The sequence below is a fragment of the Chenopodium album genome, chromosome 6, assembly GCF_948465745.1.
Source record: "Chenopodium album chromosome 6, dcCheAlbu1.1, whole genome shotgun sequence".
Lineage (NCBI taxonomy): Eukaryota > Viridiplantae > Streptophyta > Magnoliopsida > Caryophyllales > Amaranthaceae > Chenopodium > Chenopodium album.
In genome coordinates, this window is record NC_137839.1 from 8996511 (window position 1) to 9023947 (window position 27437).

At 31.5% G+C, this 27437-nt stretch overlaps 5 protein-coding genes and 1 long non-coding RNA gene across 7 annotated transcripts; 2 read left to right on the plus strand and 4 right to left on the minus strand.

The window, feature by feature from the left end:
- The first annotated feature begins 1653 nt into the window (after window positions 1-1653).
- On the plus strand, window positions 1654-2301 carry LOC145634531 (auxin-binding protein ABP19a-like). The gene has a single exon (XM_081685953.1). It carries the CDS (start codon window positions 1663-1665, stop codon window positions 2299-2301), a length of 639 nt encoding a protein of 212 aa, XP_081542079.1. The 5' UTR covers window positions 1654-1662.
- Window positions 2302-4347: 2046 nt separating this feature from the next.
- Window positions 4348-8144, minus strand: LOC145634532 (12-oxophytodienoate reductase 3-like). Of its 2 annotated transcripts, none has more exons than XM_081685954.1 (5): window positions 7987-8144; window positions 6813-6953; window positions 6135-6265; window positions 5694-5876; window positions 4348-5240 (listed from the first exon to the last, which is right to left on the minus strand). In XM_081685954.1, exons 1-5 carry the CDS (start codon window positions 8088-8090, stop codon window positions 4603-4605), a joined length of 1197 nt encoding a protein of 398 aa, XP_081542080.1. In that variant the 5' UTR covers window positions 8091-8144; the 3' UTR covers window positions 4348-4602. The 2 variants fall into 2 exon arrangements, with proteins under 2 accessions (XP_081542080.1, XP_081542081.1); XM_081685955.1 differs by lacking the exon at window positions 7987-8144 and adding an exon at window positions 7109-7131.
- A 5483-nt stretch (window positions 8145-13627) lies between these two features.
- Window positions 13628-14613, minus strand: LOC145634533 (uncharacterized). Its single transcript, XM_081685956.1, has 2 exons — window positions 14480-14613; window positions 13628-14318 (listed from the first exon to the last, which is right to left on the minus strand). The coding sequence occupies exons 1-2, from the start codon at window positions 14558-14560 to the stop codon at window positions 13860-13862; spliced, it is 540 nt and encodes a 179-aa protein (XP_081542082.1). The 5' UTR covers window positions 14561-14613; the 3' UTR covers window positions 13628-13859.
- A 2-nt stretch (window positions 14614-14615) lies between these two features.
- Window positions 14616-15698, minus strand: LOC145636635 (B3 domain-containing protein REM8-like). Its single transcript, XM_081688202.1, has 3 exons — window positions 15416-15698; window positions 15176-15312; window positions 14616-15035 (listed from the first exon to the last, which is right to left on the minus strand). The coding sequence occupies exons 1-3, from the start codon at window positions 15696-15698 to the stop codon at window positions 14616-14618; spliced, it is 840 nt and encodes a 279-aa protein (XP_081544328.1).
- A 5-nt stretch (window positions 15699-15703) lies between these two features.
- LOC145634534 (uncharacterized) lies at window positions 15704-17221 on the minus strand. Its single transcript, XR_014113427.1, has 3 exons — window positions 17151-17221; window positions 15948-16042; window positions 15704-15818 (listed from the first exon to the last, which is right to left on the minus strand). It is a non-coding gene; the product is annotated as an uncharacterized LOC145634534 (long non-coding RNA).
- A 4627-nt stretch (window positions 17222-21848) lies between these two features.
- Window positions 21849-27398, plus strand: LOC145634535 (B3 domain-containing protein REM16-like). Its single transcript, XM_081685957.1, has 8 exons — window positions 21849-21947; window positions 23077-23186; window positions 23940-24303; window positions 24431-24538; window positions 24653-24792; window positions 25835-26141; window positions 26313-26452; window positions 26755-27398. Exons 2-8 carry the CDS (start codon window positions 23109-23111, stop codon window positions 27112-27114), a joined length of 1497 nt encoding a protein of 498 aa, XP_081542083.1. The 5' UTR covers window positions 21849-21947; window positions 23077-23108; the 3' UTR covers window positions 27115-27398.
- The last annotated feature ends 39 nt before the right edge of the window (window positions 27399-27437 follow it).

Sequence of the window (27437 nt, forward strand, 5' to 3'; positions counted from 1 at the left end):
TTTTCATAATATTTTTAAAAGCATATACGAAGTATATAACAATATTTATAATACTATTCTTCTGAAAATGAAATACAAAGTATATAATAATAATTATAATGATATTCTACAAATTAGATATTATTCGTTGGTGTGACAATTCAATTATACTCGGTACTCAACATAATGTTAAATATTAATATATTTGAAATTTGAGACGTTTGAATAGCAAAGCTAAGCCGTATGAAAATTCAAAGTTTGAACACAGTAAATTCATGTAGTTCTACACATAATCCAGTTGAAAAAGCTTAGATTATGTAGAACAAATATCACCTTTTTTTTATGCAAAGAACAAATATCACTTTCATTTAATTCAAATCATTCACTAGAAAGTATACACTAGGAATAGGTAAACTCGTATAAAATTAGCAATTTTATCAACAACCTTTTATATTACTTTTGATAAAAAAAAATACAAGTACCTCTTTTTTCTTTGTTAACTTCGAAGACCATGTCCATCACCAGCTATTGCAACGGTTGAAGTGAACCATAAATGAAAAAAAAAGGACAAATTAAGTGGATAATTTTGCAATGGCCACAATAATTTGGTAGCCATTGTAATGTTTTGATCATGACCATTTATTTTCTAATGTTAAATCTTCACCATCTATTTCATTGATAAGTTATAAATATTTTTTTACCATGAAAACTTCATTAATCTTTCCCCTTCCTTTTCATCATTTCTGAAACTAATTCATTGACGCTCCTACGCATCTGATCTTTATCTCTTCAACCTCTGCTCCATATAAGAACAGTGGTGGGTAAATTTCCACCTTAATTACATCAATTAATGACAAAATCTTTAGATGTTGTTAATGCTTGTAGTAGCGGTTAAATAAATAAATAAATAAAATCATGGAATACATGTATTATCGAAATCGCTGATTGGGTTTTTGCTTAATCACTTTTGGGAAGAATGATTAGTGCATTTGTAATACAAATCTATGGAGGTTTTTAATTGGTAATCATCATCGTGTGTGAATCGATAGTGAAATTTTTTTGTTCATAACTCCGTTTTACAACAACAATATTGCAGTTTTCTTATTTAATTTTCTTTCTCTAAGTCAAATATATAAAAGAACGGCTGAGATTGCTTCTATAAAATTAAAGGGCTAGGATTACATATAATTACAATGGCTACAAATTTAGTGTAGCCATTGAAGTAATTTTGTTATCTTGATCCACTTTTTATGAAAATATTTCCTTGGTTTAAAATATATTTTTTTTATGGATTTATGATATATAAAATGATTCTAGGCCTATTTTCCTTCATTTTTTGTTGGATTAATCAAACCATTTCAATGTCAATAGTCAAAAATTATTTTTTATAAAAATATTTTTTAGATCAACCACAAAATTAAATTAATTAATAGTCTGGCTTTGTTACTCTGTCATTACTTTCATCCAAGCTAAGATTGTTGATTTCGAGTATCCACGTTAACAATGACGATGACGATGAGTATGACATTAACTCATTTATATATTAATTAAAACAAGGGATTAGCGAATGATTCCACCTTTCAAATGTTATATATACAAAGACAATATCACAGCTACATGAAACACAACATAGTTAGAAATACAATAATTTATTCTAGCATTCATTTCAAAATTGTTGCAAACATGGATGCTCATAAAATAATCTTCTTTTTCATTCTTCTACATGTTACTCTCTCATCATCTACCACAAGTGTCGTAGATTTTTGTGTAGCAGATTTCAATTATCCAGGTGGGCCAGCGGGATTTCCTTGTAAGAATCCCGCTAATGTTACGGTGGATGACTTTGTTTTCTCCGGTCTAAGTGTTCCAGGTAACACAACAAATATTGTCAATGCTTCTGCATTCCTAGCAATTGATGTTACATTTCCTGGCCTAAATGGTCTAGGCCTTTCGATGGCAAGATTAGACTTTGGCGTGGGTGGAGCTATTCCAATTCACGCACATAGGGTATCAGAGGTTATTCTTGTAGTCGAGGGTACAATAATTGCTGGATTTATAGGGTCGGATAACACCGCTTACTACAAAACATTGAATAAGGGGGATATTATGATCTTTCCACATTCATTACTTCACTTCCAAGTAAACGTTGGTGATTCGCCTGCTCTTGCGTTTGTTAGCTTAAACAGCGCCAACCCTGGCTTCCAAACCACAACAGTTGCTCTAGCTGCAAATGATCTTCCTACTGATATAATTCAAAAGATCACTTTGTTGGATGCTGAGCAAGTGAGAAAGTTGAAATCAATCTTTGGTGGCACTAATTAATGCTATGTTGCGATGATATATGCATTTTATAAAAATTTACAACTACGTAATAAAAGATGATATGCAATATATTTTATTTTCAAAAACTTAATAAATTTATAAATTAAGTTTATCCGTTTATCCGTGTACATGAACACACACGAGTGCCATTGTAAAATTGAATAACATGTACTTTTTTTTTCTTTGGGTTTTTGTATTAATTTTTTTTTTAAACCCAAAGAGCTTGAGATTGTATGTTCGAAAATTGTAATGATTATGTTTGAGTTCCTTTAACATTTTATATGCGAGTTTTTATCGTTATATACATCTTTAATTTTGAAATGAAAAAATTAAGAAAATTACCTATTTTGAAAATTCATTAATATGAATATAATAAAACCCCATTTGAAAATTCATCTAGATCTAATAAAAAAAGAGTTTAAGATTCAAAAAATAAGTTCAAATCAAATCTAATAATTAACAAAAGTTGATTTAAACATAGCCTAATTTTGTAATATCATATTATATCATCTATGTAACTAGAGACTGTCTAATAAAAAAAAAGTCCTACTTCAGTAAAGCGAAGCCCAATACAACTTACTTCTAACATTACTTAATCTCAACAAATGAAAAAATTCCTATCACCCAATTAGGCCATGCTCACTTCACCTTATTTTTGCCGAACTAAACTTATTTTTACTGAACTGAATTTATTTTTGATGAACTTAACTAATTTTAACTGAAATGAAATTAGTTTTATTGAATTGAAATTATTTTTGTTGAAATAACATTAGTTATATTGATTCTCTATTATATTTTTTCCGTAAAATTACTAACTTTTTCCAAACTGAGATTAGTTTTACGCATTGAAATTATTTTTACTGAAAACTTAATTTTAATAAATTGAATTTATTGTTACTAAATATATTTTTTTAAAACTATCATACATATGAATACCATAATAATAATAATAATTTATTGTTACTCCGTATTTGCATATGTTAAATTATCATACGTATGACTTATCTTTATGAGTAGTATGAATCTATCTATTTATGAAAATTTTATAATAGTTGTTTGAAATATGACTACCATAATGTTATAATGATTATGTAGTTCATAATTGACATTTTTTTTCCAATTATTTATTATATTACTTTATTTTTGATATAAAAAGGTATTATCTACATTTTTTAAATTTATAAAAATTTTATTCTTATTTAATGGTTTCTCAAAAAATATTAATTTTATGTTGGATCAAAATTTTAAAAAATTATATTTACATTGTAATTATTGAAAGACTAATTGTGCCTATTTTATTATGTGAAAATATAAATTACGACCATATTATTTACCATTAACATAATATAATAGTCATATTTAAAATGATCGTTGTAAGGAATTTGTGCCTAATGAGAATTGAACTTTACACCTCAAGGATGTGAGGCCACTGCTCTAAGAGGTCTTTCTCTTATTTGTTTTCGTGGTATTATATAAATTAAAGAATATATTTCTTAATACATCTATCATATCAAGCTACTGAAGTTACGTAAAAACATACTCCCTCCGTTTCAATATGATAGTCCCATATGGAATCTATTACATAAAATAAGAAAAGAAGAATATTTGGAATCTAACATTAAAGTCAAAAACAATTCATAAATAGTTTTACCTTATTTAAACTTTTTTTATTTTGTTTAGGAAACCGTCAACTATAGTTGCATAATTTAAGGGAATAATTTCTTTACTTAGACTCAAGTCATCAATACACAATCATTAATTTAACCAATCATAATTTAATATGTATAAAATATAGGTAAATTTTTTTAAAACACCCAAAATAGTATATGGGACTAACAAATTGAAACCGAGAGAGTACATTTTATGACTTTTATTACTCCAAATAAGCACACGTATGTACGAAGTATGTTGTTACCCCAACATTTATGAGTCTTATAATTGTTGTAAGATTTGTGGGTCTACACAACTTAATTAAACCATGTGTTAGCTGTGTAAATATCAATTAAGAATGAAGCTAATCAAGTAAAGTAATAAAAACATGGGAAATTCTCAATGGTAGCCTCCTGTTTTTGCTTATTTCCAATGGTAGCCATTTTTTTTTTCGATTATCTTTGGTAACCCTAAACTTTCATTATTTTACAACCGTGACCTTAATGATGATTTTTCCGTTAAATCTAACTTACTACTCAACTAAGGTTAAACTATTCAAAAAAAAAAAAAAAGGAAAAAATTGTTAACTACAACACAAGCTCTTCTGATCTGTTTCATCACGTACAATACTGCGGCTACTTTCTGAAGGACTTAATTAACATATTCGTCACCTAAAAAAGGATAATCAGTATATCCCAAAACAGGATCATGAGTATAAAACGTAGACCTATCATACTTATTTAATGGTGCATCAATCTTCAATCTATGCACTAAATCAGGATTAGAGATAAAAAGACGTCCAAATGCAACCAAATCAGCATCCCCTTGAGCCACAGCTTCCATCCCAAGCTCCTTAGTATACCCACCACTACTCACAAAACTCCCTTCATATGCATCCCTTAATTTCCTCAACAATTGAGCATCAGCTTCGGCTTCTTCGGCTGGCTTATCAACCACGCCTTGGGCCGTGAACCTGGGTTGGGTTACATGGAGGTAGGCGAGCTTTGATCCCAAGTCGGATTGTAGCTTGTTGAGTCCATTGACAACGGCTAGGCCTAAGGCTAGCGGGTTGGAATCAAGGGCGTCGAAGTGATCAATTGCTGGTGAGATTCTTACGGCTACCTTTTCAGCTCCTACGGCTTCAACAACGCCTTGTACTACTTGCAATAAGAACCTAATTCTGTTTTCCAATGAACCACCATATTCGTCGGTTCGATCGTTGATTGCATCCTTGAGAAATTGGTCTATTAGGTAACCATGTGCTCCATGTATCTCTATTCCATCAAAACCTATTAATAAAATGTTCATGGAAAAAAATTAATATTTTCATTGCCCCAAGTGAAATTTTTGTTTTGCATGATTCTATCAAGTAAAAAAGTATGATTATATATGCTAGGGATGAAGTAATTTATGTCACATATTCAAATCCTACCAATAAAGATTTATTTAAAGGAGTCTGTTACAATAGAATTAAACAACTTGGTGTTTACTATACACATTTATGTAGAAAAAGAAACACTTTAATCAACATTGTACATACATCAATTGTTGCAATTTAACAATGAAAAAAAAAATATCATATTAGGTAAATCTTTAAGTCGTGCGTAGTCATGTCATTATTATGCAATTTTCTCTCAATAATCATCCTTTGGATCAGACTCAATGTGTATTTGAAAAAAAAAATATCGAAAATTGCTAATGTAAGTACATTAGTAGTGTAAAATGAGTAGAAAAATGTATACCAGCACGAATGGCATTGAGAGCAGCTTGGCGATAGTGTTCGACGACCTCTGATATTTGAGGCGGAGTCAGGGCTTGTGGCGGGGTGCATTTTTCGTGTGAACCATCGGGCATTAAGATACGCCACTTTTCTGATAAAACTTTATTTGTTGATGATATTGGCGCACCTCCATCAGGTTGATACACTACACATAGACAATATACAAGTACATAACATTGTTAGATTTAGCCTTTTCATAATAAACCCCTTAGCATTTCCTCATTCCTAAGTTGAAAGTAGACAATTTTGTAACGATTTTATGGATTGTAGTGTCAATGTGTACATAGTTATGGGAAGCTAGGCCCAAAGTTCAGATTAGTGGTGCAAAATTTTCCTAAAATTAACATGAATGGTGATTATAATTGGGTGTTTAGATGAATTGGAGAGGAGTATAAGTTGTTACCTTGGTTAGAAACCCGACCAACGTGCCACAATTGAGAGAAGAAAATAGCACCCTTAGCATGAACTGAGTCTACTATTTTCCTCCATGCTTCCACTTGTTGTTCTGTGTAGATCCCTGGACAATGCGCGAACCTATAACATAATTAAAGAAACTTAATAACACAAATTTTTAAATAAAACGGATGTTCAGTAAATTACTGAACATCCGTTATAAAGTGAAAATAAAATGTGCAAAAGTTACACTAAAACGCACAAAAGTTACCCTGACATATATAAGAGTTATATATGCTTCATTGATAAATTTGACAAAAGTGACACTAAATCTGACAAAAGTGTACCCAATGTACAGTAAATTACTGAAAACCGGATGTATACAAAAGTTTTCCACTTAATAAACACCCCCGTGTAGTATAATATAACATAATCATTTTTTTTAAGCTAGGGTAATAAGGAGAATTTCCTTGCAAGTTGGGGGGAAATTATAAATCCCACTTGCTTCGGGTGAAAATCGAATTCCTTTCACAAGAGTGAAAGGAGGGCCTCCAGCCACAAGGTGTCTAGGCCAACCTTGATTCTCAGTGCAAATCACCATATTGACACACTATTTACGGATGGAATATAAAGGGTATTCGATTAAGTATAACCAATTTACTAACGAGTTAACAAGTGGAATGATTACCCTCCAGCAGTTTGGGAGATGAGAGTGCCCTCAGTAATAAGTAAGCCACCAGGAGTGGAACGTTGGGTGTAATACTTCTCAAGTGCTTCATTTGGCATTTCATCTATGGCTCTGCTTCTCGTCATTGGTGCCAATACTACCCTGTTACACAAAAAAGTTTCAAGTGAAAAAATATTCATTGCTACTACTAACCAAGCAACAATTAGCTTACACATTTACTTTATCATGTTAATTTTGTATATTGTCTAAATGATTCATGTGTAATCATGTTTTGGGAGAAATGAAGAAATTGTTACATTTATTGAGTAAGTAGTTGTTTGTAAAAATTGACCATTTGAAAAATGGCGTGTATCACGATGTATACTAACAGAGTATAAAACATATAAACGAGTTAGCTACAGCATAGTTACTTACCTCAACTTTCATTTTAATAAGTCTTGGGCACGTGAGAAATAACGATAAAGAGCAAGTGAAAAAACACACTAAAAACATATGGAGCAAACTCAAAAGAAAATCCATAAATATATAAACCTTATTTTTCCCTTTTATCAACCCAATTACATCAGAAATTTCAATCTAAAATTCAATTATCATAGTGATCATAATCCATCATATTGGGTTTTAAACTTTTAACAACGCTTTCAGGCCAAGCTCAGGCTGGGATTTCGGATCTATTGAAAAATTTTCGGGTCATGTGGGCCAAATGGGTCGGGCTTTTTATTCACCTCTAGTGTAAGGTAAAAGATTGGAATATTTTCTGGACTAATAAAATTTCTCACCATATGGTTTAAAAAATTGTACAACCTCTCCTTTATATTAAAAATAACTTTGAAAATAATATGAAACGGAGGTGGTACATATTTTATGTTTTAAGATTCTAATCATTAAAATTCGTAGAAATTTCTAATGGTCTATGGGCTTATTCTCATTTATTGAACTGAGATGAAATTAATATTTTATAATAGAAGAAAATTAGAAACTAAACTGAAATAAACAAAAAGAACACACTCTATCTGATAACAATAGTTATAATAAGTAATAACAGTAATTGACTTAATTTAAAATTTAAATGTAATTTGACAAGCAAACAAGCAAAGTTACATTTTGATACAAACATTGTCATAATTTGATCGAAAATCTAAATAGAAGACAATGAATGAAATAAAAGACAAACCTGTGAGATAGATTGAATTTTCCCAATTGATAAGGAGTAAAAAGATCATCCTTCACACAACATTTGATGCCCATATTCATAGCCATGTTACTTGTCACAACCATCTTTATTTTCCTTCTCTCTTTTCTTCTAATTTTATGTTCTCAAAGAAATATTGTTAATAATTTTCTCACAATCAAGTTTGTTTATATAAATTATATAGAAATTAGAAGGTGATGAGAACACATTTATTATGATGGTGTGAACAAAAAATCAAAAATAGTGTAGCCTACCAATAATAAGCAGATGAAGAATGTGCATAAGTAGTCAACGTCGTAGAACACTTGTGTGGACGAAACTAAAGTTCCGCGTCTTGTAAAAGGCATTTATGCATGTACTAGTGGACTTCACACTTTTTTATATGTGTTTCATGTTTGACTACTTTTATTTCTTGCCATTTAATGTGGATTTCATCATGTCAATTAATAACTGCCTAGTATTCCTCACTTCCACAGTGTATTTTTATTATTATTATTATTTTTTTTTTTTTTTATTTCTCACGTTTTAAAATAAGTACTACATCTATCTTATTTTACATGCTTTATATAACGTTTATTCTTATTGGAGGGTGTTTCAATTTTTTTTTTAAAAGGTTGCCCACCTGGTGCACCGAAACTTAGCTCCGATACTTGATCCGACTCGGGTAGCACACTTGGCTTATGATGAGTGAGTTTTCCAACAAGACTTTTTGCATACGGTGAGGCTCGAACCCGAGACCTCCCTTAAGCGACATCAAGTTGCTTACCACTTGAGCTAACTCTTGTTAGTCGGTGTTTCAATCTACTTGCCTTAATTTTTTCATAGGAAAAGAATTATTTTTAATAAGAGTCATTATGATATTATAAAGGCTATAAGAGGTTATTTTATTTTTAAAATATTATTTTATATACAAGTCAATATAAATAAGAAAAAGTTACTTAAACTAATCTCAACTTTAGATTATTATTAAATATAATTCCAATTTTGGGGTTTATTCGTTTTCTTTGGCTCCTAACGGTTTACTAACCTATTATAATATGTCAAGCTTACACATGTCACCATGTGATTGGTTGAAATTTTTAAAAAAAAAAACTTACAAAATTTGGGAAAAAAAACAGAAAAAAAGATAACAACTTAAAAAAATGTCCAACCACCACCCACAAACCACCTTCCCCACCACCCATAAACCACCTTCCCCACAACAACGAACTGTGGTGACCAGAACCCCCTTCTCCACCCACGCATCGGCCATAACCCCCTCCCATGCATCGGTAGCTCCCTTTCCCCCAAAACCGCCAATCCCGCAGCCCAAAACCCCCGAAATCCCACCTACAACCACCCGAATCCCTAATTCACCTCCCCTACCACATAAAAACCCATAGTCTCTCCTCCACCAATATCGAAACCCTAGTGCTAGGGTTCTGGTGGTGGGAGAGGGGCAGTTGGGGGGCTTTTATACGGTGGTGAAGGTAGTTTAGGGCTTTCAGTCGAGTTTAGAGATGCGGGATTGGTTGTTTGAGGGAAAAGGTCGTCGGTTAGGGTGGTGCCGGCATGGGGGGAGGGGGTCATCTGGGCACAGCAGGTAGAGGCTGGGGACTTGGGCTAGGTCGGTGGCAGGCCCAACGCCAGTGGTTGCGTGGTTGTTGTGGGCTGTGGGCTAAGGTTGGGTTTTTTTAAAAAATATATTTTCAACAATTAACGCGATGACACGTGTTAATAAACTTTTAAAAAAATTACCTGTTTAACAGGTTACCAGTCATATGAAACTATTTTGAGCGAATGACCCCCAAAGTTGAGATTATAAATAATAACTCAAAGTTGGGATTATTTAAAGCGAATACGTAAAAGTTGATATTCTTTTTAGTAATTTTTCTTATAAATAATAAAGGTTAATATGTTAAAATTAGGGTCATTATGTTTAACATAATGTCGTACTTTAGGTTCACAATAATATTAAATGTCACACAAGTTTTAATAAAGGTTACTATGTAAAATTAGGGTCGTTATGTTCCATATCCCTACCTTATAAAAAGTAGAAAATAACTCTAAGGAATAGTGTGCTACCAACTATGCCCTCAAAAATATGTACAAAATTATGTACAAAAATGTATATTTACTTTTTTACCCTCATTAATGTGTTTACTCTTTTTTTTTTTTTAATAAATTAATGTGTTTACTCTCATTAATATATTTAATTGGGTTTTTTTCATTAAACATACCATCAATTACTACAAAGTTTTTTTTTTAACAAAAACTTGTAATGCCTATATTTTAAATAAAAAAATTATAATGTTTTTACTTCATATGTTATTATTATTATTTAAAAAGGAAAAAAAATGTATGTACGAAGACTTTGTTTATTATCACGAGATGAATTGTTTTTACTCCTTCGTGGTTGCTCTTCTTATTTACAATTTTGTTGTCCTTTAATTACAAATATTGTTATGGTTTATTAGCTTTTCAATTGTAATTATTTGATGGCACGCACATAAACAACGTGGAATTTAAATGATATTCATATTAAATAATGATATTTGAGCAGATGTTATCAAGAGGTATAAATAACTTTAAAATCCTAAAATCGAGGGAAATCGATGATAGAAAAAAAAATGTATTAAATATGGAGAGAATTTAAGAGGAAAAATATAACTAAGTGGTTATTGCTTTAGTATTAGCTATAGATATAGATATTAGATGGTCGTAGAACATTGAACTTACATTATTAAGTTTTTAGCTACAACGAACATTTCACATATTATTACTACGTATGACCAAGCTCACAAAAAATTCGTTTGAAGAAAAATACGTTAAGTATTATTGAATCATGCAAATCAATTAAAAGTTCTAAAGTAGCTTAAGATATGAAGGGATGCAAATCAATTAAATATTATTTAATAATAATTTTGAAATAACACTGTCAAACTTTTGAGGGTTTTAACAAATAATTGTCATTAAAGATTTTGGTGGCTTTTTTTATACTTCTACAAAACCACTGCATAGGCACATAAACCAAATCGTACGTATTAAAATTACCAGGTCTACCACCCAAACCAAAGGTGTAACTACGCACTAATACAACTTTTATGCAAGAGCTAACTCTTTCGCGCGCATCGCGCGCGTAGGATACCCTAGTAACAATAAAAGTGTGAGTAAACCTCGTGTTCACAAGACCTATTTCCTTAGCCAACTACTTCTTAACCCTTAAAACATTAACCTCTTTAATTTGACTATTAATTAAATTTTAAGTAATCTAATTAACATCTTATACATCCTTAACTAAAATACTTAATTTGCATTTATTCATCTAGTATCGCACATTACAACTATTCATCAAAAAAAATGTTACCTCCGTTAACTTTTAGTTGCAACTTTTTGAGGTATTATTTGTGACATATAAATATAAAATATTTCAAAGTTGCAACTAAAAGTTAACGGATACAGTAATAGCAAATATTATTACAAACTATTAGGGGCAGCTAATGAATCCGGGCAAATTTCAATGAAAATAGGGAGTCTTGGCTTCTTCTTTTGCGTAGGACCATAAAGAAAACTATGAATATGCTCATCAATAGTTTTTCTTAAAGAAGTCCCATTATTACTCGACGAAGGTAATTGTATTGTAATGTCGTCATCCAAGGGAGACCAATCTGTGTTGCTTTGTTCAAATTGGAGATTTGGTAATAACTGAGTTGCCATTATTTCGTTCAATATTGCAATATCACGGCTAAGTGAACTATATGTGCTTGATAATGGATTGTAATATCGATTATACAATAAAAACTGCAAAAAAAGAAACAGAAACGATCAGTGAGTGTGTTCGTTGCTCATGCTTTGATCGTAATATAAAGATCGTTGCGAATACAAGAAAATAATTTATCAGTTTTACTAAAGCCTTAGACGACACAAGAGGTGATATACGACTACACTTCTACAAAGGGTTTTTAAAAGATTATCCTGTTTACTTGAAATAACGGACTTTTTTAGGGTCTATTTTGATTGACTGAACTGAATTTGAATAATTTATGAGAGAAAGAAATTAAGAACTGAACTGAACTGAACTTATTAAAACTAAACTGAAAATAATTTGAAGAGAACATGCCCTTAAACTACTAACGACCTTATTTTTTTTATTTAGGTGTAAAGAGCCACAAATAATTGATCCCAAGAACTAATGGCCTAGGATGATATTCATTACAATTTTCATAATTATAATGCAATTATATCTCTTGATTTAACATAGGTTTTTACTTGTTAAAAAATCATACAATCCTCTAAATAAACACACACCATTCTTAAGTATATATTTCCTCCGTTCTATTAATATTGCAACAATGAACTTTTTGCACCATTATCAGCTTGTATATAAAATACTTTCACAATATCAACTTTTTATAATTTTTACTCTTACACAATTATAGGTATTTAGCATATAAAATGTGATTTGGGATGCGTAATTTCATCCTTGTTGTAATATTTATAGAACGGAGGAAGTATATACTACGGATTAGTACTTTCCGAAATTCGAAATTAACACAATAAATTTAATGCTTCTAATTGAAGTTGAAAAAAAAAACATCATTGAAAATCAAGAAAAATAAAAGGAAGAAACAAAAGATTATGATGAGTAATACGAAGTATTAAGTATAGAGTACCAACCTCATGCTCAGCGGGTCTTAATTTCTGATGACAAGCCATTAAAAAACTTATAAGGTCATATTTTTGCTCCATATTTTCTCAAACTTTTACAAAAGGTTAATGATTTTTTTTTTCTTTAATTGATCAATATGAAATACATCTATTTCTTTGATCAAGGATGTAATATATACGAAGTATAACAGAATAGTAGTGCAAATCATAGGATTATTAGGACTTAGTTTCCTAATCAAACTAAGGTTCTATATTGATAAGATAATTTTATTTTTATTTTTTTTGTAATAAATAAAATATCTAAGTCTAATCATTTACTCTGTATTTTGTTTTCTAATCTTTTAAGACTTCAAACTTGTAAAACTTTAAGAAACTTTTAATTCTCATGCATTATCCTTATCGTTTAAATAAAAAAAAAATTAAAAAAAAAAAGATAGAATAACTTTGTATTAGTATATTTTATAGGGTTTTATCTGATTATTTGATATCTTGATAACAATGGGTAAGATATAAATTACGGAGTAGAATTTACTTAGCTTCATTTTTTTTTTTTTTTTTTTTTTATGGCAAAATGCACAAACAATAATGAATATTGCAACTAACTATGTTATAACATAATTTTATAAACGTAATTTTAGGGCATGGCCGCATGGTCCGACAATTAGTATCTATAAAAGTCCATATGAAATTTGGAGTATTTAAGCATATATGTAAAAGAAAAAGTGCATATTATTGTTGAAAATTATATTGATCGGATAGAATGAGATGAACAATTGCTTAATCTGTTTTAATTTGCAAGGATCTGTACGTATAGTAGTTTTTACCAAGTTTTTACCAATTCAATAATTAATTCCACTACGTATGTCTCTTCGGTAAAAAAAAAAATCTGGTGAACAAAACACGACCTTATTTTCTTTGCTACTAGAAACCACAAGGATATAACGTACCTGAGGACTAGACCCTTGGAACTAACAAAATGCATATATTAGTGAAACTTAGAAACTTATATAGTATTATATATACACAAAATATTAGGCTCTATCTGTGAAGATCATGCCTCCAAAAGTTCATGTGCTAATGCATACATGATTACATTGCATTAACTTAAAGTACATTTAATTACAAGGCAAAAGATTTAATTTCATGTTCATTGAACAAGCTGTAGTCCTTTTAGGCATTGTTGCATGAAGATAAACAGAAGACGAGAACTAGTTGATGACACCGTTTACTTCACCAGGTCGAGGGGTGGCTGCATCAAACTCTGCAACAAATTCATCCTGAGTAATGATGGCTTTTGGTTCAATAGCAGCGTCAAATTCTTCCTGTGTTATTACTGCCCCAGCTGGCTTGATGGCAAGAGCTTCCTCATTATCTGATGTTTCTAAGCAGATTACAGCGTCTTCATCAGGTTCAATAGCTGTCGGACTTCTGTAAGTTCTGTTTATGCTCAAATGAATCAGGTACTCAGACACGAATTTGAATTCCAACATGTCACCAGTTCTTATACCGTATCCTTTGTAGAATTCAGCCCAACCTTTTGCTAATACAACACGGCCACCTGACAGATTTTTAATTTGAAGAGGCCAGCACTTTCCTTCTGGATCACGAAGCACAATACTATCTTTCTTCATCAATTTCTGGACTCGAGCAATTGCCTTAGGCATATACTGTAAGTTAAAAAGCAAAGTATAAGTGGTTCTTGATTAGGTCAATATACAACCAGTACAAACTTAAATCCATGGAGCGGGGCAAATAAGAAATCGACAACCTTCAACATGATATGAGCAAATGCTCAAGATAATGATAAATCGGAAAGAGAATAACATACCAGATATGTTCTGACACCGGATTCTTTCCAAGTTATGGAAAACGAACTTCCAGACTCGCAGATATGTTTCTTTGTAGTCATCCTAGTTTCAATTTCCTTATCATTTGGGGTTTGAGTACTTGGCTTATTATCATGTTTACCTACATACATGTGGATGGAAATGCTTGAAATAAATCGATAAACTTTCTAAAAGGACTAGAACAAGTAAAACAGCCATACATAGCAAATTAGCCTCACAAGAAATCAAATGCTGAGTGTCTGACTTACAATCCATATCTAAGGATCCAGCTGCAGCATCAGACTGATGCTCATCAACCTCTGACGCCTTTGTCACATGAACTCGAACTAGTTCATCTGACATGAACTCAAATTTTAATTTATCCCCGTGTTTGATCTTGTTTTCTTTCATGAATTCTTTCCACCCATGACAAAGAATTGCTCGACCATCTCTTCTATGTCCAAGTGTCACAGTCCAACACTTCCCCTGGACATCCTGAAATTTTAGATCATCTTTGCTTGGTAACTTCATCTTTAGTGAAATAGCCTTCGGAATAGTCTGCATATTTTAGCACTCACCAAGCGTAATAGAATAATCAAGTCATTACCATATAATGCAGGAAAACATCAACGATTATAAATATTTTATCAAGACAGTACACAAATAAGAACAAATTAGTTAAATGAACTAATATTTACCAGCTGGTGAAACTGATGCTTCTTTGAGAAGTGAATTATTATTGAGAAACACAAATGGTTTTCGCTAACTGACAGCTTGGCAGTCCTTGTATATGCCCGTGGAACAGCACGATTCCTTTTATATATGCCCCTTCCATCTAGAAAATATAATTTAGCATCGAATTATTTGATCAAAACAATAGATTAAGAGTGAAGCCAATGAGCTAAACTAGTTAGCCAAAGATAACAACACTGACTTACATTTCCTTGGAGCTAACCTAGTTGGTTTCTTTCGATTACTTTTCACTAAAACCGGTTCATATTCCAAGGCTTCACTTTCTTCTCCTTCATCATCGATAGTCTTTTTAGGCTGTTGCTGACCTCCACCACCCTTACTGTCCACGAGTATAGATCTTTCACACCCATTACGGTCATAAATTCTTGCTTGGAAAATGGATTGCTCCTCATACTCAAAGAGCAAGAAGTTACCAACTCCTAAGGAATGCGCTTCTACAAAATCAGCCCAACCATCTCGAAAATACATCCTCTCATCTCCATCCTTTTCCACTCCTACCCTCCAGCATTTCCTTGTCGATCCACTTTCAATGATGAACCGATGTGGAATGTAGCCGTTCATATTTGCAGTAAATTCTTCAGGTATTTGCTAAAAATCGACATATTTATTTATAAAGAAAACATAAGCAAACGCGATCATGTATTGATCAAAAGCAGGGGATACAAAAACAGAACATGATCACTAAATAAGCCTTACGAAAGAAAGACAGACTAGTACCAATTGCTTGGAAAAGTCGCGGCCAAGAACCTTTATAAACGAAGCCCCATTCCTTGAATGCTTCGGCTTGTCACCAATTTCATATTGCTTTGTTGCTGCATTTTAAGTAAAGAAGTGAAAAAAAATATGACAAGTACACTATATAGAATCAAATTGAACTTTTAGTGCTATCAATATAAATAACAAGGTTTGGTTTTGTAACTTTGTAAGAACTATTATGAATACACTACCTACCATTTAGGAAGTACTAACTACTCATAGATCATGTTTCGAACCCAACCTCTACCGATTAAACCCAAATTAAATGACAAATTAGACTTGAACGAACTAAAATTGACTTGACTCATATGCTTACAATTCAATAATTCATAGATCATATATCAAACTCTTGTGATTAAACATGTCGTTCCAAATGACGGTCATTATCAATTTATCATTGCAAAACTATTGTATTGTCTCCGTAATTTTATTACTCTCTTCATTTTCAAATAAATGTCTCATTTCACCCAAAATCCATGAACCTAAATGAGTAATAGTCTCGTTTCATTTTTATGTATTTTTCTGTGCACTTTTAATCAACCAAATCTCACTTTTTTTTTTTTATGCACTTTTAATCTCTAATCAACCAAACCCTTAGAGTTTGACTCTGTTGTGATTGATTGAACTGTGACTCTGTTGTGATTGATTGAACTGAGCTGAACAGAACTTATAGGAGCTAAGCTGAACTGAATATTTTATGAGAGAAGGAAATTAAAAACTGAATTGAACTTAACTTATTGAAGTTTAACTGAACTGAAAATAATCTGAAGAGAACATGCCCTTACTGTATGCCCTTACTGTATGCCCTTACTGTATTCACCTTTAATCAACCAAACCAAACCACGTAATTTTTTTATGTTTTAATCTCCCTATAAATTTTCGTTAAAGACAAATGAGACTTTTATTTGTAGACATGAAATAATTGATAACTAAGCATATTGTATACATTATACAGGATATATGATTTTGTATAACACAGCTAATATTGCTAATCCAGTACATGCAAGATCAAAATTGATTAAAATACAGAGAAAATATTGTTAAATAAGAGCAAAACATAAACCATATAATACAAGTAAGACATAAACACATGCAAATTACTGACTAATTTAGAAGTCATTACAAGTTGATTAGTTCATTTAATCAAGAAATTAAATTAATTACCTGAACTTGCTTTGTTCAAGTGCTTGTGAGATCCGTCACTTTCCATGTCTCTCTTTCTATCTATGTTCTTTGTTTGTGTTGGTAATGGAACATGGAAATGAAGTGAAAGAATATTTACAATATCAATTCAGGTGGTCAATCCACGTGGCAACACTGTGGGCCGTGACCAGAAATAAATGTTATGCATGCAATTACTGTGTATTGTACTGTTAGGGCCTGTTCTGTTCCGTTGAAATTCAGTTCAGTTCAGTTCAGTTCAGTTCAGCTCAGCTCTTAATTTATGTCTAATGATATTGCTAGTGATATAGAGCCAAATTTCATTCTTTTAAGCTCTTATTACAACGACAACAACAACAAAAACAATAATAATAATAATAATAATAATAATAATAATAATAATAATAATAATAATAATAATAATAACAATAATAATTGAAATAATAATACTAATAATAATAATCAATAAATAATAATAATAATAATCATCAATAAATAATAATAATAATAATAATAATAAATAGTATATGTGTTTAAAATGTTTAGAGGTTTCAAGTTTTTAATATATTTTCCATACATTTTATAATATATTTTTCATACATTTTATAATTATAATTATATAGTATATTTTTCGTAAATATTTTAATATGTACATTTGTATATACACATATGTATAGTAATAAATAATCAATAAATAATCAAAGATCACTAATCCGTAGTTAAAAATCACTAATTAATAAGTTTTGTTCAGTTCAGTTCAGTTCAGCTGAGTTCAGTCAATCGGAACAGGCCCTTAGTCCATTGTTTTGGTAAATTTTTAAAGTTGTACAATCAAGCAATTATTGGATAGTTTCTTCGTGGGCTTCTGAGGAGGGTCATATAATGTTTTACGTACGAATTATATAAGACGGTAGACAATTTAGGCTATGTTTGGATAACAAAAAATAGAAGGAAAGGAAGGGAAGGGAAAGGGAGGGAGACAAACTTCCTTGTTTGGATAATATGTTGGGGGGAGGGAGGGATCCATTTTCCCTCTTCCTTTAATAAAGACCATCCCTTCAAAATTGGAGAGATTTGGAGGGAAAATGGAGCTCATCATTTCCTCCACTTTCCCTTCCTTCCCCTTCCTCCTATTTCCCTCCCTTCCATTTCCCTTCTAATTTGTTATCCAAACATAGCATAAGGGACTTTTGCTTATGGGTGTTCATAATTCGATCTCCAATTCAAATCGAATTATCAATTCGAATCGGATTGAGATTTTTTGAAAATTCGGAATTTTGAATTAGATCGGATTAACCTTAATTGGATCCAATCCAAACTGAAAACTAAATTGTAAAATTAAGCTTGTGTAACTATGAATTTCTTTATTTTTTGAAGTTTAGCTCAAATACTGACTACTAATAAAATTAATTAGGGAGACTTTGTATTAATTAATTAATGAGTTGATATTGAACAATTTATTTTACTCATTATTTACAAGACTTATATTTATATAAAAGCTTAATTTTTATAATCGTATTAGGCTTTAAAAAATAATATATATTATATTTTGGATTTTCGGATCGGATCCAAATAACCGAATTTTAATTCGGATTGGATTGAGAGAGAAATTCGGATCGGATTGGATTGAAAAATTGAAAACCGAAGGACACCCCTAATTTTGCTATTCTATTTTGCCAATATAACAATCCTAAAGGACCATAATTATGATTAAGTACGTATTCTATCCAAATTAAAACGGGAAAATATATAATACAGAGCAAATTATCTTCCTTTTTTTTCTTATTGCAATAATAAGGATAAATTTATGTATGATGACTAAAAGTTTCCTAAAGTTTTAAAGAAGTCTCAAGTCTTAAATTAGGAGACAAAATACAGAGTAAATGATAGATTTTATTTTCTTACAAAAATAAATAAATAAATAAAATAAAATAAAATAAATAAATAAATTTATCTTATCAATACACGGAGTAGAACCTTAGTTTGATAAGGAATCAAATTCTTACAATCCTATGATTTGTACTACTACTCTATTATACTACTATATATATATTTATTAATTAACTCCCTTCATGATTAAAGGAATAGAAGTACTCAACTACGTATTTCATATTGAAGAATAACTTTCATTGATCTTTACTAAAAGCTTGAGAAAGTATGGCGCAAAAATATAACCTTATAAGATTTTTAATAGCTTGTCATCAGAAATTAAGGCCGGATGAGCATGAGGTTAGTACTCTATACCTTAACATTAATCATAATTTTGTGTCTTCTTTTAATTTTTCTTTATTTTCATTGAAGAATTGATTTTTTTTTTGTGCACGATTAATTATTCATCTAATCAAAGGCAGAAATTTAATTCTGAATTTCTGAAAGTACTAGTACATAGTATTTGAACAAGAATTGATGATACTAATATTTATTTAGACATGGTACTCTTTGATGTTATATATACATACTTTTTTCTTACCATTATAATTTTGTTTAAGTTATTATAGTGACTTTCACGGTATAGGTATTTTGTTAATGAGTTGGAATCTTAAGATCAAGGTGTAAGACGCTAAGAGCTACTCGTAATAAGTATGGTCACATTTTCACTAACCAAAATCAACGTGCAATCACTTCTATTTTTAGGTCTAAAACGTACTTCCATGATCATATAAACATAACATGGGAGTTTATAATGTATCAATTATTTTGGGTGACATTATTGATCGCTAATCATAAGTAATCTATTATAAATTTATGATTTAGACTTGTATAAAAAAAGTGGTAACAGGACTCGAATGTTAAAAATAAATGTTATGCATGAAACTTGTCAATTATTTTCTTGTACGTACTCATTTTTTATTTAATTAACAAAACACTCATTTATTTTTATATTTTTTTTATCTTTTCCTGCAGCTGGTTTTGTATGATCCATACAACAATCCTCTGTCAAGCACATCTAGTTCAATTAGACGCGATCTTGCACTTATGAATGCACTAATGGCAAATCTCCAAGTTGAACAAATGAGCACAGATTGGTCTGCCTTAGATGACGGCATTATGCAATTACCCTCGTCGAGCAAGTCTCCTTCAAGAAAAACTTTTGATGACTATATTCAAAGTTTTCTCATGCAAAAGAAGAACACAAGACTCCCCGTTTTCATTGAAATTTGCCCTAATTAACAATAACAAAATAGGTCAAATAGAACAAGTTCAAAAAAAAAAAAAAACAAAGTCATATTTGTAGTCAGTACTCCCTTTGTTCCTATTTATTTGCCTCGTTCCAAAAAATTGGGTCAAACTTCAAAATCTTTGAACGTAAATTCTTATTAATTTGTAAGAGTTAATATAGTCAAATGAGTCTTATTAGATTTGTTTCATTGTATATTTTATTAATATCAAGTTTTTATAATTTTTATGCATATAGAAATAAAGTTATATGCATTTTAAAACACATTTTGGAGACTATAAAAAGTCAAATGGGCCAAAACAATTAGTGACTTAAGGAGTATAAATTAAAATTTAAAAGGGTCATTTGCCCTGAAAAGATAATGATAGATTGATGATTGAGTATTATATTTCAAATTTTAGATTGAATCCAAACTACTAAAATCTAATTCGTTCCATATCAAATAGGATTGGATTTTGGAAAATTTTGAACTTGATAAAAATCAAGTTTTCAAAAACAAATTTAACTCGAATTGGATTGAATTAGACCCAAATCCAATCCAAACACCAAATAAACACTCCAGATTACTCCCTTCGTCCCCTAATCCAAAATCTCTTTCGATTTTTGCGAGGGAATTAAGAAAGTTGTAAATTCTTTGAAACTAATGATTAAATGCATGTAGGGTTAAAGAGAGATAAAGAGGGAAAAAAAAAGTAGTTGAGAATAATTGAAGAGAAAGTATAGAAAATTGATGTTAAAAAATACTTTATCCGTTTTTAGTACTTGCTCCATTTCTCATGTGCGGAATTTTAGGAGAAATTATCAAAAAAAAGTAATTAAATATAGATGTAGTGCGGTAAGAGCAAGAATAAAAATTTGTAAAAAGTAAAATAGTTGAGGGAATTAGAAGAGAGAGAATATTAAATTAATAAAATATGAATTATATTGGGTTTTCTGAGAGAATTAAATATTGTAAAAAAAATTCTAAATAAGAAAATGAAACAAGTATTTAAAAACGACCGAAAAAAATAATGGAGCAAATATTTAAAAACGGAAGGGGTACAAAAAAATAAAGTAAAAACGATGACAATTCATCAAAAAAAAGGGTAATAAGGTAAAAAATACTCCCTCCATTTTTAAATGTTTGATCCATTTTCTTTTTGCGGCCGTTTTTAAATACATGCTCTATTTTCATATTTGGAAAGTTTTTATAATATTTAATGTATTTTTTTCAACTAGTGGGACTCAATTTTATTACTTTTAGATTCTCTCTTCCTATTTACCTTCCATTAACTTCACTATTTCAATATTTTATTGTTTTCTCCAATTTCTCATAAAACTTCGCATATGGAGAAATGTAAAGGTGATAAAAAAGCGAGTCGGGCCAGGCCTTAACACAATTTCTCGTGCCCAAACTCGTAAAAAAGTAGCGGGCTTTGTCTTTAGACGAATGGAGTATGGGATACTAACACGTGTCAATAAGTTAATCAGAATTTTGACCCCACACAGTGGCAATCTGACTTCCTGTCTCAGGTTGGGCAGGACTCAACCTTCCATACCTCACAAATAACGTTAACATAAGAGAGAGAGAGAATAGGAGCTTTCAAAATTCAGTGCTACAGCAACCAGTTTAATTGTTTCAGGTAATTAACCTCATTGTTTAGTTGTATTTTCTTGAATTTTTTTTTTCTTCTGTTTCAATTGACATGCATTTTGAAAACATTTCTAGACATTTGTGTTTTTTATTTTTTGGGACATTGGAGATGTAACATTTTATTTATGGAGTATGGACTGAATAATAGAGTATTTTGATTATAATCTTGTTCATAAATTATTGAACTTTGAATAAATTTTGTTTTGGTGGAAAATGATTCACAAAAATGTAATGTCAGGAATTTGGATGATCTGAAGGTAGTTTTTTTTTTTTTTTTTTTTTTTTTTTTTTTTTTTTTTTTTTTGGGTGTTTAATTAGTAGCTTATTGACTTGTTAATGGAAAGATTTAGATATTTTGTTATACCTAATTAATTAATAATGTAGTTGTAAAAAACCCAAGAAAAAAAAAAAATTAAATTGGATTAATCTGTTGAGTTGTGCATTCAAAAGAATCAAAATACAGGGTTAGACTCTTTTGTCATCAATTGATCTGATTTTCAGTTAATTCGGGAATAATAAGTTTAGATAAGTTCGATTCAAGAAAAAAAGGAATCAGGTGGGTCAACTTTAGGAAAATTACAGACTTTGAAGTTCCAATTCGCAGCCAAATTAAGTTGAAATTAGATAAATTCAAGTAAAATAAGTTGATTTCGTGGCTAAAAGCTGAGAGAAATGAAAATCAGGTGAAGAGATCACATCGTTAATTTCCTTAGTTGTGTATGTCAAAACATAGCTTGTTAGGAAGGTATTGTATCTTGGTCAATCAAATTTGTGTATCTTTGTTTACAGTTGGTCATTTTCTGCTATTACACCACCAAAATTAGCACTAAATTGACTCGATGTAGTTTTGACACTTCTAAGTAACTCTGTCTTCATATAAATGAAGACGACGGATTAACAATAATTCAAGGCATGATGGACATGATGTTACAATAATTTATAAACATGCTCCATACATTCCATTCGATCCAGCCTTCTTGTCTTTCATGAACACTAGTTAGAAGTAGAAGTATTATCCAAACGTAGCATAGGAAACGTATAGTTGAGTTTACTTATTTCCAAATTTATATGTAAGTGATAGAAATTGGCTCAGTATTTTACTACTTTGGTTTGCACAGTTACCATCTTACCAGACTGGCTGCGAATTGCGATGGACAACAAGCGTAAGCTTTCATTTAAGAGAGCGTCCTTTATAAAGGTTCTCGAGGATGAGTTCACCAAGAAGCTGGTACTTCTCTTGCAATGGATTCCTCCATAGTAGTTTTAAAATGTGAATTAGCAAATAGTGCTACTTGTTCAGCATAATTAGTTATGACATGCTTATATAGTGTGAAGTTCTTAAAGGTCAAATCTATCAGCCCTTCCATCAAGTTATGATTTTTTGTTGATAAGGTTATGAAATGCTAATTGAATTTACTAAGTGTAGCTAAAAGTAACCTGAGTTCAGGCATTTAAAGTTTACAGACGCTCTCTAGACATTTTAGCACAATTACTCTCACTTGTTGTGTATATATAAATCCTTTTTATTTTTTCGGGGACATGAAAATAGCAATGATTTAAAATGAAATGACTTTATATTCAAATAATTTTGTTGTGTTAACAAGATAAAATGAATACTTCACATTAGACAGCTACCTTTTTGACAACTCAAAGCATTTAAATTTAGATGGCACAATTACGAGAGAGTTCTGAATTATGACTCTGTCCAAAAAGAATAGTTGATTGAAATTTTGATGATTCTACATTTTTAGTTAGATATCTTGATTTTATAGCATCAAATTCATGCAAAAATCTCTAAGGAAGCTCCCAATGGGATAAGGGGGATGAAATGTTTGGATATATGCCTCCTTACCCTTCCACCCAACCCTGAACTGATTATCTGACTTTCTGCTAACAGTAATAACCATGGGTGTCATGAACCAACAATTATTATAACTTTACATTACTATAACTTAACATTGCTTCAAATCTGTTCTTGTAGCCATTACCGCCCGCCTTCGCTAAGATCTTTGAAGATTACATACCACCATGGCTCATCTTAGAGATTTCTGGAACCAGAAAATGTTGGAGGGTAGACATAGAAGAGGATGAAAATGGCAATTTGTGTCTCAGTTGTGGCTTTGACTGCTTTGTGAAAGCACATTCTGTGGAAGTTGGAAACTTCTTGCTTTTCGAGCTTGAAGAACCATCAATTCTCCAAGTGAAAATCTATGAGAAAGATGGGTCTGAAAAAACAGTAGGAACAACTCATGAGGCAGGGTATGAAGGTGGAGCCTTTGAATCTCCAAGAAAAACTCCGTCAACCCATAAAGAAGGAGAAGCAAGTCCATGGCCTACAACACCTTGTAAGTCAATTTATGCTAGCAATTCTGTGTAAGAAGCAGCTCTTGTTGTTTTACATGTTTTGATTTTGATGATCAAAGAATTGTTTTGGGCTTTTGGCGTCTTGGTGTATTGGTCTGAAAAATTCAGTAGGAACAAATTTTGAGTCAAGGTATGAAGTTGGCGCCTTTGAATCTCCAACAGAAACTCCGCTAATCCATAAAGAAGCAGAAGCAAGTCCATGGTCTAAACCACCTTGTAAGTTGATTTACTACTAGTTCACCTTACATTTCCGAGTAAGAAGCAGCTCTAATTGTTTACCTGTTGTGATACTGACCTAAGAACTGTTTCGGTGTCTTGGTGTGTTGTAAGCTGTTCAAAATGGAGCATATCAGATGCAGCCGTCCTTTATTGACAGGAGCACGAGGAAAAAATGTATATTGTCAACTACTAAACATGGTTTGTGTTTCTCTCTGACCTGGAGAAAGGCCAGTCACTTAACTTATTATCTGGTAAATTACTTTCATATTAAAACTGTATCAACCCCATCCCCATTCTTTTAGCTTGTAATCTACATTTTAGGAAATATAAAAGAATGAAGAAGTATTTAGGCAAAATTGGTTGAAACAACACAAATTTTTACTTGGGTGCTCTCAACAACACAACTTTAAGTGGAGCAATGGGGTTGGGTGCCGTAAATGACACAAGTGTTTTCCAGTGCCAAAGATTCAACCAGATTTCAGTTTGTTTTATTTATTATTATTAAATTAACTCCCGTTCCCCTTCATGTGACTATTCATATGAGGAAAAAAAAAACAGAGAATTGAAGATGTTTCAGTGCTTATAACTGATCATTTCATTAAAGTTGTGACTTTACTTGGGAAGAAAGGATTAAACCAGAGGTTTTGGGGTCCTGCGTAGCCTACTGGAGCCTGGTTAGATTTGATGTTTTGAAACTTATTTGATGATGAAAGTGGATGTCGATTATTGTTTAATTTGAAGAAAAGAATTGCCTCAACCTTAGACAAATCCCAATTAGACAAACACAAAGAATATAGTAGCCACGTGAAGGGGAGAGGGTTAATTTAATAAAAATAAAATAGTAAAAAAAAACCGGAACGTAGTGGAATCTCTAGCACCAGAAAATATTTATGTCATTTGCGACACCCAACCCCTAAAATTCGTGTTGTTCATTGCTCCATTTAAAGTTTGTGTTGTTGAGCGCACCCAAGCAAGAGTGTGTGCTACTCTAGCCAATTTTATTAGTTAACTTTCGATAACAAAAAGTCAGAGTAAGTGAAATATCGTTAAGTACTTAAGTTACTGTGACATAGTCATCAAACCATGCCAGTGTAACTTTAAAATCAACCATTTCAAAAAGTTGTAAGAAAATGACAGCCATATATGTGATTTTTAACCCAAAATTTTTAGTACAGTCATGATGGGGATAGAGGGACTATGATTTTATACAACGTAATCTAAATTTATATATTTAACATTATTTATGAAGAATTGAGTAATGGAAAGCATAATTGAAGACAAGTTGATATGCAGACAATTCCAAAGGCGATGCTAAATGGGAAGCCTTTATCCAACAAAGACACAGTAACACTTCAGAACCAGGAAGGAAGTAGCTGGCCAGTGGAGTTGAGAATAAGGGCAGATGGTCGTGTAGATTTAGCAAAAGGATGGAGGGAGTTTGTGGTAGACAATGAATTAGTAACTGGTGACACACTGAAATTTGAGTTTGTGTCAAATAATGTGATTCAAGTTAACGTGGGACGGGCTTCTCAAGTTGACAATCCTTCTCAAAGAGAACAAGAATGCAAAATTGAACCCATGGAACTTATTAATATGACATGTGAGTTTTGTTGCAATATACAATCTTCTTTTTCCCTGAATTGATCCTATTCTCTCTGTAAGATTTTGGACAGTTATAATCTGCAAACAAAAAGACCTCTATTATCAAAATAGATAAAAGAATAAAAAATACAGATATGTAGAAGTACCTAAGAACGGATCATGTGTATAGGTGAAAATGAGGAGCTTGCTGCTAACTGTATCATCAATAATGCACCCGGAACCATGGATAAATATGAGAGAGTTTCCTTGGAATCGAAAAGCCCTTCATTCTCTCTAACTTGGACGGAGAAAACAAGAAATTCTTATTTGGTAAGTTCTCTAAGTTTGCCCTTTTTTCTCAAGTATTATGTCATGCATGCCATGGCATGTTAATTTTCTTGCTACAGTGTCAGCATGTTAGCCGGTCAGTTAGATGAATAGTTTGTCATCAGGTGTTGAAACGGATATGGTCATCGTTTGTGAAATTTTGGGTTTAAGATGACTTCCTCTGATTGTCTGATGGAAATTAATGTTGCTAAACATGTGTCTTAGGCATAGGACAATTTCTCTTTTTCTCTTCAACAGCATATCAGCCGAATTTGCTTGAAAACTTATACTCCCTTGATGTACAGCATATTCCGAAGGCAATTGCCATCAGGCAGAAGCTGGAGAACAAAGACATAGTAGTGCTATGTGATCCAGAAGGAAAGAAATGGCTAATGGAAGTTAGAACCAGACAATCAGATGGTCGTGTTGGATTAGGCCGTGGATGGATTGATTTTACAAAATCATATGGATTTGGTGTTGGTGACACTTTGGTTTTTGAGTTTGTGACTAACCATATGATGAACGTTAATATAGTTAAAGCTGGTGGATTGAACCACGCTGTTACAGGAGATATTGATAAAGCAACAAGTGTTGAAACTTCACTAATTGCTCAGACGAGTCAAAACTCTCCATGGGATCCAATAAATGCAAAAAGTCTTTTCTGAAGATTGAAGTGATGAGTTTACACATTCGAACATGTAGAAGAAATTCATGGTTTCCTGTCATTTTGACATGTATATATACTAGGTACAAACTACCTTTTGAAGCACTAGTTGCCTGGGCAAAGACCTTATGTCCTTGGGGCCAGTATTCATGGATAATCACTGGGTTTTTTTTTTAGAGGACATTGTACTTTGTTTTGGTGCTTCATGTTCAAAAACTTTAGAGGTCATTTCATGATGCAGCTGAATCTTGTTTATTTGGCTAATCAAGTTTTCATTTCGATTTACCTCCAATGTCACTGTTAACAGTTGAAACATCTAAATTA

Coding starts and splice junctions, on each gene's coding strand:
- LOC145634531 (XM_081685953.1), top strand. CDS start 1,663: ATGGATGCTCATAAAATAATCTTCTTTTTCATTCTTCTACATGTTACT.
- LOC145634532 (XM_081685954.1), bottom strand. CDS start 8,090: ATGGTTGTGACAAGTAACATGGCTATGAATATGGGCATCAAATGTTGT. Junction 6,266..6,812: donor ATCTCCCAAACTGCTGGAGG/GTAATCATTCCA, acceptor ATTATGTTATAG/GTTCGCGCATTGTCCAGGGA. Junction 5,877..6,134: donor TGGTCGGGTTTCTAACCAAG/GTAACAACTTAT, acceptor GTCTATGTGTAG/TGTATCAACCTGATGGAGGT.
- LOC145634533 (XM_081685956.1), bottom strand. CDS start 14,560: ATGACTACAAAGAAACATATCTGCGAGTCTGGAAGTTCGTTTTCCATA. Junction 14,319..14,479: donor CCGGTGTCAGAACATATCTG/GTATGTTATTCT, acceptor TTTAACTTACAG/TATATGCCTAAGGCAATTGC.
- LOC145636635 (XM_081688202.1), bottom strand. CDS start 15,698: ATGTATTTTCGAGATGGTTGGGCTGATTTTGTAGAAGCGCATTCCTTA. Junction 15,313..15,415: donor TAGGTTAGCTCCAAGGAAAT/GTAAGTCAGTGT, acceptor TATATTTTCTAG/ATGGAAGGGGCATATATAAA. Junction 15,036..15,175: donor AGCATCAGTTTCACCAGCTG/GTAAATATTAGT, acceptor TAAAATATGCAG/ACTATTCCGAAGGCTATTTC.
- LOC145634535 (XM_081685957.1), top strand. CDS start 23,109: ATGGACAACAAGCGTAAGCTTTCATTTAAGAGAGCGTCCTTTATAAAG. Junction 24,793..25,834: donor GTCACTTAACTTATTATCTG/GTAAATTACTTT, acceptor GTTGATATGCAG/ACAATTCCAAAGGCGATGCT. Junction 26,142..26,312: donor GGAACTTATTAATATGACAT/GTGAGTTTTGTT, acceptor TCATGTGTATAG/GTGAAAATGAGGAGCTTGCT.